The sequence below is a fragment of the Muscardinus avellanarius genome (assembly GCF_963383645.1).
Source record: "Muscardinus avellanarius genome assembly, chromosome: 3".
Classification (NCBI taxonomy): domain Eukaryota; kingdom Metazoa; phylum Chordata; class Mammalia; order Rodentia; family Gliridae; genus Muscardinus; species Muscardinus avellanarius.
This window is the reverse complement of record NC_137788.1, coordinates 47,063,364-47,079,597: the sequence shown is the minus strand read 5'-3', so window position 1 is coordinate 47,079,597 and position 16,234 is coordinate 47,063,364. Positions and strand designations below refer to the sequence as shown.

General features: G+C 38.0%; 1 protein-coding gene across 1 annotated transcript in view; it reads left to right on the top strand.

The window, feature by feature from the left end:
- Window positions 1–16,234, top strand: part of USP24 (ubiquitin specific peptidase 24) — a gene marked incomplete at both ends in the record, with an annotated part of 137,394 nt that overhangs the window by 95,816 nt on the left and 25,344 nt on the right. The window contains 14 exons of the mRNA XM_080690941.1: window positions 331–475; window positions 3,054–3,173; window positions 3,762–3,887; window positions 4,415–4,513; window positions 6,002–6,084; window positions 7,252–7,393; window positions 7,609–7,728; window positions 8,143–8,363; window positions 8,886–9,010; window positions 10,649–10,790; window positions 11,084–11,234; window positions 12,377–12,472; window positions 13,534–13,637; window positions 14,873–14,986. Coding sequence (XP_080547067.1) covers window positions 331–475; window positions 3,054–3,173; window positions 3,762–3,887; window positions 4,415–4,513; window positions 6,002–6,084; window positions 7,252–7,393; window positions 7,609–7,728; window positions 8,143–8,363; window positions 8,886–9,010; window positions 10,649–10,790; window positions 11,084–11,234; window positions 12,377–12,472; window positions 13,534–13,637; window positions 14,873–14,986 — 1,788 coding nt within the window. The remainder of the gene's footprint in view (window positions 1–330; window positions 476–3,053; window positions 3,174–3,761; window positions 3,888–4,414; window positions 4,514–6,001; window positions 6,085–7,251; window positions 7,394–7,608; window positions 7,729–8,142; window positions 8,364–8,885; window positions 9,011–10,648; window positions 10,791–11,083; window positions 11,235–12,376; window positions 12,473–13,533; window positions 13,638–14,872; window positions 14,987–16,234) is intronic.

The following is a 16,234-nucleotide window of genomic DNA, read 5'->3' as shown; positions in this document are numbered from 1 at the left end:
GATCAGAAGATAGTTTTTCCATGTTGTGGTTATTACAAGGTTCTCCCATTCTTTCTCTTTTATTCTTGCTGATCCATTCTTAGATAAACACTCTGTAGTCCAAAATGACAAAATTTTACTATTTTATCATCAGGCCGGAAAGATATTTTGCTCTAAGCCATATTCATTCCCCCCTGTATTTATGACGTCTAGATTTCTGGCATAGACCTGACTTAACTACATTTGAGGAATTGCAACTTTTGTGATTTCATTTCAAATGTTGACTTAGTTTAATTAGCAATTTGAGTAGATTATTCATTGTTGAAGATGAATTGTGACTTTTGTTTTCAGGTGTAGTACAGTAAATAGCCGATTGGCAGCCTATGAAGTCCTTGTAATGTTGGCTGATAGTTCACCTTCAAATCTTCAAATTATTACAAAAGAACTGCTTTCTATGCATCATCAGCCTGACCCTGCTCTTACCAAGGAGTTTGATGTAAGTTTTCTTAACTGTGATACACATAATTTTTTGAATAATCTCTTAAACATAAATATAGGCTATGTTTCTTTTCTCTCAACCCAAAGAAAGCATTATTCTTTTGCTGTATTAACATATTAAAATCAACTATAAACTGTATTATCTCACATGACAGTATATTATGAATGGTGCCCTTTTAATTAAAGACATTTTCAAGTTGGTTGATATTCTTAGTACAAAGTAGCATTCCAACCCATTTTTCTAGTAACTTTATGCAGGCATAGTGCCAGGCACTGGGCATACAAAGTAGATAAACATTAGCTCTGTCATCGCACAGTCTGTGTTCAGTTAAATCCAACAAAGATTAATGGAGTTTATAATGTGTTAAGGGGTATGTTAGGGTTTTGGAGCCCAAATGTAATCCCAGAGTACATACAGTGGAAGAAACAGACCCAAAAGCAGATCATTCCATATATAATGTGATACAATGTAAGAGGTATGTCCTGAGTGCTCCACATAGAAAGGCACTTCACCACCAGAGATGGTATCTTAGAAAGCTTTCTGGAGAAGATGATGTTGGAAACAGAGCATTGAAGACTAGTGAGCCAGTTGAAGGTGGGAAAGTTGTGCCATTTTAGCAATGAGAAGACTGGGCAAGCCATGGAGGCATGAAACAGCCTGAGTTAGGATCTGCAAGAGGGAAGTAACTTGAAAGTACTCTGGGATACCATATCAGGAATGAGGATGCCTTTGCTTTTCCCACTAACATCATGGATAGTCAACCCTTTTGATATCTGAGCTGAGTGTTAGGAAACATAAGTTAGGGAAAAGGAAGTAGGGACATGTATTCCAGATAGAAGAAATAACACTTGGAAAGATTTGGAAATGTGCAAGTACATAAATTGGGAAAACTGTTTTTTGGGTTTGATTTTTGTTTTAGTTTGTTTGCAGTGCTTTAGTTCAAACGCTATGCGTTAGCTTTATATGCATTTACTGAATAATAAGTATTAAGTATCTGAATCAGGAATTATACCTGCATAAGGAAGATATTTTTAGCAATGTTAGGAACCAGTTGTGTTTTTTGTTTTGTTTGTTTGTTCTTTTGTTTTGTTGCGGGTCTGGGGGTGGAACTCTGGGACATTCAACCTCCAAGCTATATTCCCTGCCTATTTTTTATTCTTTATTTTGAAACAGGGTCTCACTAAGTTGTAGAGTGCCTCACTAAGCAGCTGAGGCTGTCTGAGAACCACGATCCTCTGGTCTCAGCCTCCCGGATGCTGGCGTTGCATGCGTGCACCATCACACCTGGCTTAGGAACCAGTTTTATATATTTAAAAAAATTATTATTATTTTTTTTTCAGTACTGGGGATAGAACCCAGGGGCATTCTACCTCTAAGCAACACACCCAGCCCTATTTTTTATTCTTTCTATTTTTGAAATAGGGTCTCACTGAGTTATGAAGGGCCTTGCTAAGTTGCTGAGACTGTCGGTGAATTGCGATCCTCCAGTCTCAGCCGCCCAAATGCTAGGATTACAAGCATGCACCACTACACCCTGCAGAAACCAGTTTTTCTTACTTTGTAACTTTTTTTATATACTGTAGACTACCAATAAATTTCAGTGTTAATTAGGTCTTAGAAATCATCCTACTCTTAGTGTATGTCTGCTGTTAATGAAAAATATATAATAGGAGCATTCCTTGAGGTTCAAAAGAGCTACAGGTTTTGTCAGCTGGTTGGTTATTACATAGACACAGATACTTGATATATGCAAGTAACATGATTCACAGTATAAAAACTAAGCACCTGTTGCAATTGTATTTCAGTGTCTAATTACAATTACTTTTCCGCTTGGAGAGGTGTTATGTTAAATTTTAGCCTTTTCCAGATTGCTTCTACCCAGGAAAGTTTTTACTGGGATCTTCATTATTTCAGAACATTTGTAAGTGAAATGGTAGAGTGTTGCATAATGATATGCTTATTAAAGGAGAAGTTTAATAGAATATTACCTTCTTTAAAATAGAGGGAATGGTGTCTTCCTTGACCATTAATACTGCAGGGTTTTCTTACAGTAAATGCTTCATAGAACCCTGCTCTGAAAGGGAGGGGGAATGTTTGTTTGCAGAGCACTGCCTAAATTGCTAATATATACTTAGTATATTTGTTTGATTAATGCATTAGAGTCCACCTTAGTAGTCTGTATGATCCTTGACTCAGGCATCATGTGAATTTCTGTTCTCTGTTATTTCCCTGCACAGTGCCTAGTACATAGTAGTTCCTTAATAATATTTGTTGAGTGTAAATGACTGACTGAATGAATGCATGTTACATAAATGAAAAAGCAAATACATGCCTACTATATGCCAGGTACATTATGAAGGAAAAAGAAACATTGAGATAGTATAGTATTTTGTCATTTATTAGCTTCTGCAGACAGAGGTACTTTATGACTATAGGTTCTGCTAGCCTACGTTTTATAACATGTTAGATAAATTTGTGATGCACCTCTTTTCTTCTGAGACATCCCATGTAGTTATAGTGGAAATGTGTCTGTGTTCATTCTTTCCCATGCTGTTTCTGCTCCTCTCTTTCCCAGTACCTTCCTCCAGTGGATAGCAGATCCAGTTCAGGGTTTGTGGGGCTGCGGAATGGTGGTGCCACATGTTACATGAACGCAGTCTTCCAGCAGCTATATATGCAGCCTGGGCTCCCTGAGGTGATTCTCCTCCTCTGTTCTTTGTCATAAGAGATAAAGTGCGCATTGACTGAAAACTGTACTTATTGCTTCATGAGTTTGCTGAAACTAGACAATAATCCCTATGGATTCTATAGTAGCTTCTGAAATCTGTATAGATATGTTGTTTAGTTACCCATTTTTGTAAATCTGCTGGTTTAATGTAACTCAAAAGTAATTTTCAAAAAATTCTCTTCCATAAAGTTACAGTTTTAGCATTTTAGAAATATATAGGCTCTATCATTAGCACTTTGTAATGATATAGTAGAAACTTACGATATGGCAGACACTATTTTGAGAGTATTTCATGTGTATTGTGTTATTTCTTATAGAGATCCTATTATTACTGGTTTTAGTTTTTCCTAATCATGTTTAAATCAGGCAGCTTACTCAGCTAGGAAATATTGAAGCTAAAATATATGCAGAATTATAATATGCAGAATTTTAATTCCTACATTCATTCATACATAACATCCTAAAAAAGTAGTGTGGGTACTCACCTGTATAGAGGTCAGCATTCCCTGTGAAGCAGTTCTATGTTTCTAACTTAATACATTTCCTTTTTTGTAGTCATTACTTTCAGTGGATGACGACACTGATAATCCAGATGATAGTGTATTTTACCAGGTGCAGTCTCTCTTTGGGCATTTGATGGAAAGCAAGCTGCAGTATTATGTGCCTGAGAACTTCTGGAAGGTATTTCTCCCTATAACTTGTTATAGATTTAAAAATGTTAGATAATTGGAGTTTAGCTGTAATTTTTCTCTAGTGATAATGGTTTCTTACTTTATTTACTCCAGAATTTCTCATTTTTATTTTAGCTCTTTGAAATATTTGTCCAAATTATTGCTCTGGACTGTACCAGTTTAACCAATACCTTTAAATGAAGAACATTGTTTGTGAACATTGCTTCTCTTTGTTTAACATAATGGAGGAATACTGTGTTTTTCCCCCAGAGGTTGGTTAGTTTCTTAGAGAGAAGCTGTCTTTCCATGGCCTTGAGCGTTGCCCATCCCCACCCTCTGACTGCAGAGGCTTGCTGTGATTATAGTGACCTGGCACAAGCATAGGCGGCTAAATGCAAGCTTCCCTCACTTAAGTAAAACTCTTACATCCAATTGAGAGCCTGGTTTTTAGAAGCATTTAAGTGCTTTTCACCTTCCTTTTCTGTTATATTCATAAATTACTACTTTTCCTTTAAAAACATTTAATTCTTGCTGCAGATTTTTAAGATGTGGAACAAAGAACTCTATGTGAGAGAACAGCAAGATGCATATGAATTCTTCACTAGTCTCATTGATCAGATGGATGAGTATCTCAAGGTAATAAAAGTTTCATTTTCCCTATAACTTCCTTAGACTTTAATTACAATAAGAGAACAGCTTTAGGATTGGGGATTATTTTATAGCTAGCAAATCAGAAATTAGTAATCTATAACATCACAGCTGTAATCATTTCTTCTGTGTTTCTTTTACTGGGAGTAGAACCCAGGGACAAAGATACATCCCAGCCCTATTTTTTATTCTCTCTCTCTCTTTTTTTTTTTTTTTTTTTTTAGGTCATACTGGGCTTCCTGGAAACCCTTCTACCTCCGGGCTACACTCCCAGACCTATTTTATATTTTTATTTGGGAACAGGGTCTCTTAAGCCAGCAAGGCTGGCTTCGAACCGGCGCGATCCTCCTGTCTCTGCTTCCCGTGCTCCACCACGCCCGGCTTATTCTTTATTTTGAAACAAGGTCTCACTAACTTGTGGAGGGCCTAAGAAGCTGAGGGTAGCCACAAACCTGCAATCCTCCTGCCTCAGCATCTCAAGTACCAGAATTACAAGTGTGCACCACCACACCTGGCTTTCTTCTGGGTTTAAACATAAAAATAAGCCGGACGTAGTGACCCATGCTTGTAATCCCAGCATTCAGGAGGCTGAAACCAGAGGATCGTGGTTCGTAGACAGCCACAGCTACTTAATGAGGCCCTCTGTAACTTAGTGAGACCCTGTTTCAACATAAAGAATAAAAAATAGGGCAGGGGATATAGCTTAGAGGTTGAATGCCCCTGGGTTCCATTCCCAAACCTGCAAAAAAAAAAAAAAAAAAAAACATAAAAAATATATACAAATCACTAGATTTTTTTGATTGATTCATCTAACAATCAATAGCTTATAAATTCTTAACTTATTCTACATAGTAATAACCATTGTACTTGGACATCTTACTGTGTGTGTGTCCTTTGAATTGGTCTGGCCTTAGAGGAGTGCTCTAGTTCCCAGTGAACCAACAGTCCCTGCAGGCAGCTTTGGAACTCAGAGTTCTCAGCAGAGGGGACAAAGAAACCAGGCCAAAGAGTAATTTGCGGTGATACTTAAATCCAAAGCTTCCTACCACTCACCAGGAAAACATGTGACAGCCTTCCTAAATGGCATTGTCTTCAAAGATTGCCTGCTGCTACCACCAGCATTGGCTTCTTGTCAGTATACGTTTCCTTTAAATAATTTACACATTTATACCACTTTGTCCAAAAAGTGGAGAGTTGCTTTCAACTTTATATTTGTTGCACATGAAGAAGGAAGATTTAGAATCATTATAGAGAATGCACTTCTTCTAATCAGCTCTGACCATTTTTCCCCCTCCTTTTCTGATTGTTTGCATCACTCTAATATTGGCTTATAAGCTCTTTTTACTTCCCAACTGAAACTATCAAAATGACTTTTATTTTGGTGGTGAAATTAAAATCTGTGGTTTTGGGGGGGGGTTTTTTGTTTGTTTGTTTTAGCTTGAGTCAAAATAAAATTATTCTATTTTATTCCAACAGAAAATGGGGAGAGACCAAATTTTTAAGAATACTTTTCAGGGCATCTACTCTGATCAGAAGATATGTAAAGACTGTCCTCACAGGTGAGTGGAGATATCACTGACACATTAAAAATGATTATCAGGGCAGGATATAACTCAGAGAAAAAGTACTTGCCCAGCATGTTCAGATCACCATGCCTGCACCACCAAAAATTAATAACAACAACAAAAACAGTCATAATTTTTAAATTGTTTTTCTAGTATTTATGATACTAGTATTATGATTATGTCTCAGTGGATCTACAAATGTTTGGGTGTGGCCAGGTGTTATGGCACATGCTTGACATTCCAATATTTGAGGGTCTGAGACAGGAGGATTGCTGCAGGTTCAAAACCAGCCTCAACTACTTATTAAGGGATGCTTTCAGCAACTAGTGAGACCCTGTTTCCAAATAAGATACAATGTTTGGTGTTTTGTTTTGTGGTGGCATTAGAGATTAAACCCAGAGGCATTCTACCTCTGAGCTAAATCCCCAGCCCAATTTTTTTTTTTTTTTTTTTTTTTTTTTTTCTTATTTGGAAACAGAGTCTCACTAAGCTGCTGAGGCTGGCTTTGAATATGTGAACCTCTCCTCTCAGCCTCCCAAGTACTGGAATTACAAGTGTGCCACTTATCAATCTAGGAGTTACTTCTTACCAGACTTTGGAAGTTTCTTTGGACCAGTTCATTAGAGACGTTCTAGAAGGAAAGATGTGCTACCACACCTGACTTCTGTAAATGTTTAATGAATTAAATTTTTTTGATTTCCATTTCCACATTTTTTCATACCCTTAAAATATTTATTGAAATTTATAATCTTAAGTAATTCTAAATTATCACAGTTTGGTGTTTTTATTTGGTAGTATACTTTTATTTTTATTTTTATTTTTATTTATTTATTTATTTTTGGTGGTACTGGGAATGGAACCCAGAGGACTTCTACCTCCAGGCTATACTCTCAGACCTATTTTATATTTTATTTGGAAACAGGGTCTTGCTAAGTTGCTGAGAGCCTCACTAAGTAGCTGAGGCTGGCTTTGAACCTGCATGATCCTCCTGTCTCAGCCTCCCAAGCGCAGGGATTACAAGCATGCGCCACCACGCCCGACGGTAGTATACTTTTTAAAAGTTGAGTCATGTGTTAGTTTTAGTGACTGTGAGTGTAGTTTTTGTGTTCAGGCTTAGATATTGTGATAACAGTCATGGGTCTTCTGTCATTTTCTGATCAGATATGAGCGTGAAGAAGCTTTCATGGCTCTCAATCTAGGAGTTACTTCTTGTCAGAGTTTGGAAATTTCTTTGGACCAGTTCGTTAGAGGAGAAGTTCTAGAAGGAAGTAATGCATACTACTGTGAAAAATGCAAAGAAAAGGTATTACATTTGCCCTTTTCAAAAAACAAGATTGATTTGTTACTCATGTACTATCTCTGTGTTAAGTAAAATCACTATTAAGCTCCATTTGCTGCTTCCATTAAATTGTGTCATTATTGGCATTATGTGGGTAAGAAAGGTCTTTTCATTAATTACTTTGCTGCTTTATTTTCTCCGTGAAGATCATTGATTTTGCTTTTTTTTTTTTAATTTAGAGAATAACAGTGAAAAGGACCTGTATTAAATCGTTACCTAGTGTCTTGGTCATTCACCTAATGAGATTTGGATTTGACTGGGAGAGTGGACGTTCCATTAAATATGATGAACAAATAAGGGTAATTCTTTTTCCTTCCTGAATTTTCTCACAACAGTTACCTCAATGTCTTCTTTACTTACTCCTTCCTCTACTTTCAAATGTTGTTTGCCATCTAACAAGGTATGATCTTAGCATTTTGAGGAGTTCACAGTCTTTGTCCTGAGAAACAACTGCTAGTAGAATAGGCATATCTGTAAACAGGGACCCTCAATCCTGGAAGGCATCCACGTGATAGCTGTGAAGTAAAATGTTTTCTGCAATACTTAAACCAGAGAATACTTGTACTTTCTCTGACTTGACATGTCTGAGATACTGTATTTGGACAGGTGGTTAGTCCGCACTTAGGAAAACACAACCTCTTGTTGCATCTGACTCCATTGGGTACAGTTGTATATGTTCCTGATCAACTCTAATAAGTTCTTTTTGCTTCTAGTTTCCTTGGATGCTAAACATGGAGCCTTACACAGTTTCAGGAATGGCTCGCCAGGATTCATCTTCTGAAGTTGGTGAAAATGGGCGAAGTATGGATCAGGGAGGTGGAGGATCTCCACGGAAAAAAGTTGCCCTCACAGAAAACTATGAGCTTGTCGGTGTCATTGTTCACAGTGGGCAGGCACACGCAGGCCACTATTACTCCTTCATTAAGGACAGGCGGTAAGGGTTTCCTGAGGCAGCCCTCACTCACCCTCTGCCCTCCCGGGAGCCCTCTCTGCTTCCTCGCTTTATAATGCAAAGAAACTTTCTTTTTTTTTTTTTTTAACCTTCATTTTTAATGTTTTTCCCCTTCAATTTAAAAAGATATTTATTTATTTTTGTGATGTCAGGGATGGAATCCAGGGCCATTCTGTCTCTGAACTACACTCCCAGCCCTATTTTTTATTCTCTATTTGGAAACAGGGTCTCACTAAATTGCTGAGAGCCTCACTATAGATTACTGAGGCGGGGCTCGAACCTGCTTTTCTCCTGTCTCAGCCTTCTAAGTACTGAGATTACAAGCGTGTGCCACTATGCCTGTCTTTTAAAAAGTTGTCTTAGAAACTAAAATCACTGTTGTTACATTTTTCTAAGCTATTTTCAGATGCTAATCACCTGCCCGATTCATAGGTAATACATAGAGATTTATGCAGGGGATGAGGATGTTTGTTTTTTAACTTTATGTTTAATATCTGGGCCTAGGGGATGTGGAAAAGGAAAGTGGTACAAATTTAATGACACAGTCATAGAAGAATTTGACCTAAATGATGAGACCCTGGAGTATGAATGCTTTGGAGGAGAATATCGACCAAAAGTTTATGATCAGAGTAAGTATTTACAAATGGGTATTATCCTTTTTATTTATTGTTTTCTATCAAATAGGAAGCAATATTCTTTATATAAGATACAATTGATTTATTAGTTTTACACTACCATTGTTCTAGCTATAGAACCATGAACTTTTTGATAACCAAAGTGAAAATGTTCAAGCTGCTTACAAAAATGTTTTAAACTCAAGAGTTAGAGCGTAAAATAATATCAGAGAAAAATTTAATAAAGCATTTCAACACTAAAAATAGTTCCAGATGTAGTAGTTGCCTACTAAATTTTTATTTATTTATGTATTTATTTATTTATTTGTGGTATTGGGGCATTCTACGTCTGAGCTATGCCCCCAGCCCTATTTTTTAATCTTTTTTTTGTTTTTTGGTGTACTGAGGTTCCTGGAAGCCCTTCTACCTCCGGGCTACATTCCCAGACATATATATATATATGTTTTTTTTTTTTTTTTTTTGGAAACAGAGTCTCTTAAGCCAGCGCGTCTGGCTTCCAACCTGCGCGAGCCTCCTGTCTCCGCCTCCCAAGCGCGCGATTACAAGCGTGCACCACCACGCCCGGCAATCTTTTTTTACTTTTTGAAACAGGGTCTCACTGAATTGCAAAGGGCCTCACTAAATAGCTGAGGCTGTTCTCAAACAGCCATCATCTGGTCTCCACCTCTTGAATGTTGGAATTACAAGTGTGCGCCACCATGTCCTGCTCAATTTTTTTTTTTCATTTGTATAGAAATATAATAATTAAGATGTTTCTACCCAGGTGCGTTTAAAACCATATTTGTTATGCAGCATGGCAAAGCAGTCTTTCCCTTCATCTCCTCACCCTCAGGGGGAAAGAATGAGGAAGCGCGTCACAAAACCCCATCAGAGTTGGTCATTTGAAAAAGCTTCTTTGCAGAGACCTTAGCATTTCTAAATTTCTACCTGTGTAAGATCCACAGTGTTTGAATTTTCTGCCCCTCTTTTGAAGTCATGCATCTAACAGGGGTAACCTTCAAGGACTGAATCTAGTATTGTTGCCAAAATTGACCTAGATTTGGCCATCATTACAGAAATGGTTTAAGAGAGGGTAGTTAGGATCCCGTTGTATGTCGTGGAACTTTTTGTGTATTTGTGGCACTAGGGATAGAACCCAGGAGTATTCTACCCCTGAGCTGTACCTCCCAGCCCTATTTTGTTTTTATTATTATTTATTTTGAAAGAGGGTCTCAATTGTTTGAGACCCTTTTTTAACCTAAGTAGCTTAGGTTGGCTATGGACCTGCAATCCTGTCTCAGCCTCCCAAGTACTGGGATCACAAGTTTGCACCACCACGCTCAGCTTGATGGACATATTTTTAAATGTCGCTTACCTTTTGCCTAAATTTAGTTTCATCTGGGGCATTTGCCCTCTTTCCCTTACTCCACTGCCATGCATCTTCATTCCTACCCCTTATGTAGCCTTCCAAAACCAGAAGGACTCCTGACCTCCATTCTAAACAGTATTCCAAAGTGACCCACATTTTATTTATACTTTGCATTTGACAAATGTAATAATTACTTGCTGGATTTATGGGCCCTTTGCTTTAGATTGTCGAGACAACATTTTATTTACAGACACTTCTTTATTAATGTCTTGTTAATAAAATAGCAAACCCATATACTGATGTACGTCGAAGATACTGGAATGCCTATATGCTCTTCTACCAAAGGGTTTCTGATCAAAACTCACCAGTATTGCCAAAGAAAAGTCGAGTCAGTGTTGTAAGACAGGAAGCTGAGGATCTCTCTCTGTAAGTTTCTCTTCCATATAATTTGCTGTGATTTTAATAAATAATATTGTAATTTTTGAGAAATTCTAAAAAATATTCTAGGAAGAAAATAATTTTTATGCTCTCTGGTCATTATTATTTTCCTAGCAGGAAATTATTTTGTATTTAGAAACATGCATGTAAGTTATTTCATTTCAGAATTGAGGGGCTTTTTCCCCATCAAGTCTGTGCCCCATTCAGGAGTTCGACAAGTTTTTTTATGACTGCCAAGACCATAGCCACTTTATCCTAGGTGGTCTTTATTTCACCCCCAGGTCAGCTCCATCTTCACCGGAGATTTCCCCTCAGTCCTCTCCTCGGCCCCATAGGCCTAACAATGACCGACTCTCCATTCTAACCAAGCTGGTAAAAAAGGGTGAGAAGAAAGGACTTTTTGTGGAGAAAATGCCTGCTCGAATATACCAGGTAAGAACCATGTAAACAGTCCTAAGGAGAAATTCAGGGTAATGTCAAAATTCACCTGCTGTCTCCTTTCTCCGTTTGTTGTACCTTCTGTGGTCCCTCATCTCCTCCACTTGCCTTATGAGTCTTCTGTGCTGAGTATGGAGGCTGTAGAGATAGCACCACGGTATATATATATGATGCACCCTTAAGTCTGGCCAGCACTGTCCCTGAGTGAAGAGCACTTTGCTGGATTTAGCTTATTTTATGTGAAGAGAAAGCCAGGTTTCAATTGATAACATTTGAGTGAGACTAGTATGACAGTGATGAACTGCTTCATGCTACAGACTTTCCCTTTAAACAAATCCACAAGTCTTAGACTCCTGTAAAGTAGCAGGTCTTAGTCCTATTTTTTCAGAAAAAATTAAGGATCAGAAAAGGAGTCACAGAGCAAGGATTGAATTCAGGAATGTTCAGTTACCTGGTTGAAACTTTATATACTAACCAACCAAAAGCTAAATAGCCAGAACAAGAGAATTTAAGAAAAATGTAGAGTTCTCTTAAACAAGAGAATCTAAGAAAAATAGAAAAGAGAAAATGGAGCTTCTGACTCAGGAAGGCATGGAGTTGCTCCTTCTTAAGAAAGCTCCGGCATCTCTTCCTACCCAGAATTTCAGGATCGAGTTCACTGGTTCTTCACATGATGTTTTTACTGGACTTCTCAAAAAGGCTTGGTGATGAGTAATAGTAGTTCACCTTTATAGTATCTTACATTTGAGAAGAAGGTTTTTCTCTCTTTTCAAAACAAAAAGCTTGACGGGGATGGTGGTGCACGCTTGTAATCCCAGTATTTAGAAGGAGGCTGAGACAGGAGGATCACAGTTCTCAGACAGACTCAGCTACTTAGGCCCTTTGTAACTCAGTAAGACCCTGTTTCAAAATAAAAGAGGGCTGAGGGTATAGCTCGGAGGTAGAATGCCCCGGCTTTCATCCCTAGTACAGCAATAAAAAAGAAAACGTAAACTAAAAGCTTTAGAAAAGGGAATTATAAGTTATAACTTAATTTTTACAAACCCTTTTTACGTAAACATTTTTCTAGAAATATCTCACATGTATCGAATATTTTACCCTATTTCTTAAAAATAATTATTAATTTTCTTTTATAGATGGTGAGAGATGAAAACCTCAAGTTTATGAAGAATAGAGATGTGTACAGTAGTGATTATTTCAGTTTTGTTTTGTCTTTAGCTTCATTGAATGCTGTAAGTAGTTGGTTGTTATTGTTAAAAAATTCAGAAAGGATTACAATTACCTTTTAGCTGAGGCATTTTGTGACATCTTTGCGGTTGTTAAACATTCGGGTTAGAGGCTGATATTTTTTCTCGTAAGTCTGTCATGTACTGGGTGATATTAAAAATGCAGGTGGCATTGAAGATATGCAATGTGGATTGTGAGTTAGGGTATATGACTGTCCACATACTAGATGTGGGGAGTGGGAGGCACTAATAGGGATTGAACCCAGGAGAATACACCCTGAACCCTATGTTATCCAAGCTACACCTTATCCCTATTTTACTTTTTATTCTGAAACAGGATCTCAGTAAGTTAGAGAGGGCCTCACTAAGTTACTGAGGCCGGCCTTAAACCTGCAACCCTCCTGTCTATTTTCAAAGTGTCTTTGTTTGGAGTTTGTAACAAATCTAAGTATGGCTGTGTGGTTGAATAGCTGAGGTATCATATTAATGGATACTGAGCTTTGTAGAGATTATTTTTTCCTAATTTGTAACCACATATTGCCAGACTCAAGATGAACTTCCAACTACTACTTCTTTTTGTTTTCCAAAAGGGGAAAAATACTCCTTGTCTCCTGATTATTTAACATCCTGTGGCATAAAGGCTCTATTTTGAAAGGACTTCATTAAAAAATATAGGATAGCTAGGTGTGGTGGCGCATGCTTGTAATCCCAGCATTCGTGAGGCTGAGATCAGGAGATTGCGGTTTCCAGACAGCCTCAGCTACTTAGTGAGGCCCTCTGCAACTTAGTGAGACCCTGTTTCAAAATAAAGAATAAAAAAATAGGGAAGTGGCTGTAGCTCAGAGGTTGGATGCCCCTGGGTTCCATCCCCAAACCTGCCCCCAAAAATATATTTTTTTTTCTCTTAAATTTTCTTCTTTGAAATTCAGTGGAATGTATTCTATAATGAACTGACTAGATTTTTATTATTTAGCCTTATGTATATTAATGTCCAGCTTATAGTGGCATGTAATAATCTATGAAGCTTCTATGAAAAATATCCTGTCTTTTCCCTTCCTCTCTCTTAGACTAAATTAAAGCATCCATATTATCCTTGCATGGCAAAGGTGAGCTTGCAGCTCGCCATTCAGTTCCTTTTCCAAACTTACCTACGGACAAAGAAAAAACTCAGGTGAGAGTGCATCTTTGGGATATGGAGAAGAGGGTAGACCTAATAGACTTTGATGTTCTCAAAGAATTTTAAAAGGCAAAAATAGAAAATCACAGAGTAATCATTCAGGCAAAATGGTAGAACCTGAATAGCAGACAGACTTTCCTGAGGAACTGTGAATGACTGGATCACTTTGTTTTATGAGACTGAACATTTGGTTTGGAACTCATGACATGCCTGGATTACAAGAGTAGGGAGTTCGGCTTCATTCTGTGGAACATCCTGGCTTTGACCTGAGATGCGTGTTCAAAAGAGTAATACATTAGAAACTCTAGACATCAACATATTTTTTATCGCCAGCACCTGGTAAGGTGCCTGGCTCATTACAGGTGTTAAGTAGTTCTGTGGATAAATGAGTGAAGAATGAAGGAGGTTAGCAGTGGTATGTGGGAGGTGCCTAGAAGAGACTCCAGGTGAAGAGACCAGGGAGAGTCAGGAAACCATTGAGTTTTCAGTCTTTTACTAGTAAAGTGAGCTTCTCCAGGGAGGGAGGAATGATTACACTCTTGAGAAGAAAACAAATATAATGGAAGCTTAGTTTTTATGTTTACTAACCAAAGGTACATCCAATGGTTCATATTTATTATTTATTGAAAAAGAAGGAAGAATATGCTTCTTTCCTTTTAAGTTTGATAAGATTAACTGGGGGTGTTGGTTGCTTTTATTTGTGAAATTGCTCATGGTATCTGCATACAGCACACTATTTCTAGCTTGTTTATATTTACTATTTTGAGGCATTGAAGTAGAACCTCAGGGAGTGATGTGAGATCATGGGTGGTATAGTAATGTCACCTTTTTTCTGTCCAAATATTTTTATTTCATAAAGCAGAGTGTTAATGGTTGTAACAATAAAGTATAAGAATATTTAAGTAAGCTATTCTGAAATTGCATACTTGTGAGTGTATACTAGTTGTGCCAAACAAAATGCTTGGCTTTTTTTCCAATTGAAATCTTTTGTTGAAGATGCAGAAGATAGAAAGTCTCAGGTCTTAGCTTCTTTGCACATTTTTTTCTGTGGGGTGAGGGGAATGTTATACCACTAGGTCCTGTGGTACATGACATGTGAGCCATGTTAGTGGGTAATCATTGAATATTTAACTTAAAGAAACATAGGTGTGTAGAGAGAAAAGTGCTGCACTCTGTGGGAATATTTACTGGGGCTTAATATTGCTCTTTGATTTTTTTTTTTTTTAAAGGGTTGACACTGAAGAATGGATTGCTACTATTGAAGCATTACTTTCCAAAAGTTTTGAGGCTTGTCAGTGGCTTGTTGAATATTTTATTAGTTCTGAAGGACGAGAATTGATAAAGTAAGTGTCAGATTCTTTTAATTGAAAGAAATTTGTGTCTCTTCCCTATGAATAGAAGTGAAGTTCTGCCGGGCGTGGTGGTGCATGCTTGTAATGCCTGTGCTTGGGAGGCAGAGACAGGAGGATCACGCTGGTTCGAAGCCAGCTGCGCTGGCTTAAGAGACCTTGTTTCCAAAAATAAAAGAAGTATAAAATAGGTCTGGGAGTGTAGCCCAGAGGTAGAAGGGCTTCCAGGAACCCTAGTACCACCAAAAAAAAAAAAAAGTGAAGTTCCTTGTAACCCTTTGTATTTCAACTTGAAGTGGAGTCTATCTTAAACTCTCTACTGAAGCAGTGAGGGAATTTTTCAAGCCATTCAAAATCCCATGTTGGATGAGACTCAGGCAAGTGTTCCCTCCCCCGGGACTCTCAGTCTAGCGGCAGTAGGTAAAATCTGAGTCACTACAGTCTGTTTTTGGATTCTGCCTAAAAAATTATTTCTCAAATTCATTTATGGTATATTTATCTGTGATAATACATTTACCTATATGTACTTCATATTTTAAAAAATGGTAATTTGTCTATTCTGGCAAAAATTCAAGCTTTTCCAGCTGCTCTGATTGTTTACACCCTATTCTCAGTCATCCTCATTGAGTCAGCTTCTCCTACCTTTGGGGAGTTGGACGCTCACATGATTCCCAAAGAGCACCTCCCTGTCAGTGAGCATGTCCTGTCGCCCTCAGAGGGCTCTTTTCTTCTTCCTCAGCCCTCGCACTTCTCTTGTCAGCACACCGCTTCTAGCTCATGACCTGGCCTCAGATATCACTGAGAAAGCACTTGTGACGAGTGTCCTGCACTTGCAGAGTCTGCTTTCCATCTTCTTGTAATGGAGGAAGCACCACCTCTTCTCTCAAAACAAATCTCGATACATGTAAACCTTAAAGAAGTTGGCCCTTTGGGGGGGTGGTGTCTGTGTGTGCGCGCGCGTGCACACACACGCACGCACCCATTCTCCCATGAGCTACACTCCCAGCCTGTTTTATTTTTATTTTGAAAAGAGGATCTAGCTAGGTTAATTAAAGTCTCAGTACTTGCTGAGGTTGTCCTTGAACCTGTGATCCTGTTTCAGCTTTCGAAGTACTGGGATTACAAGCATTTTTCCTTTTTTCCTTCTTTTTTTTTTTTTTTTTTACTGGTGATGGAACCCAGCTAGTTACACATGCTAGGTAACCCTCTGCCACTGAACTACATCCCAAGCCACCAAGATGG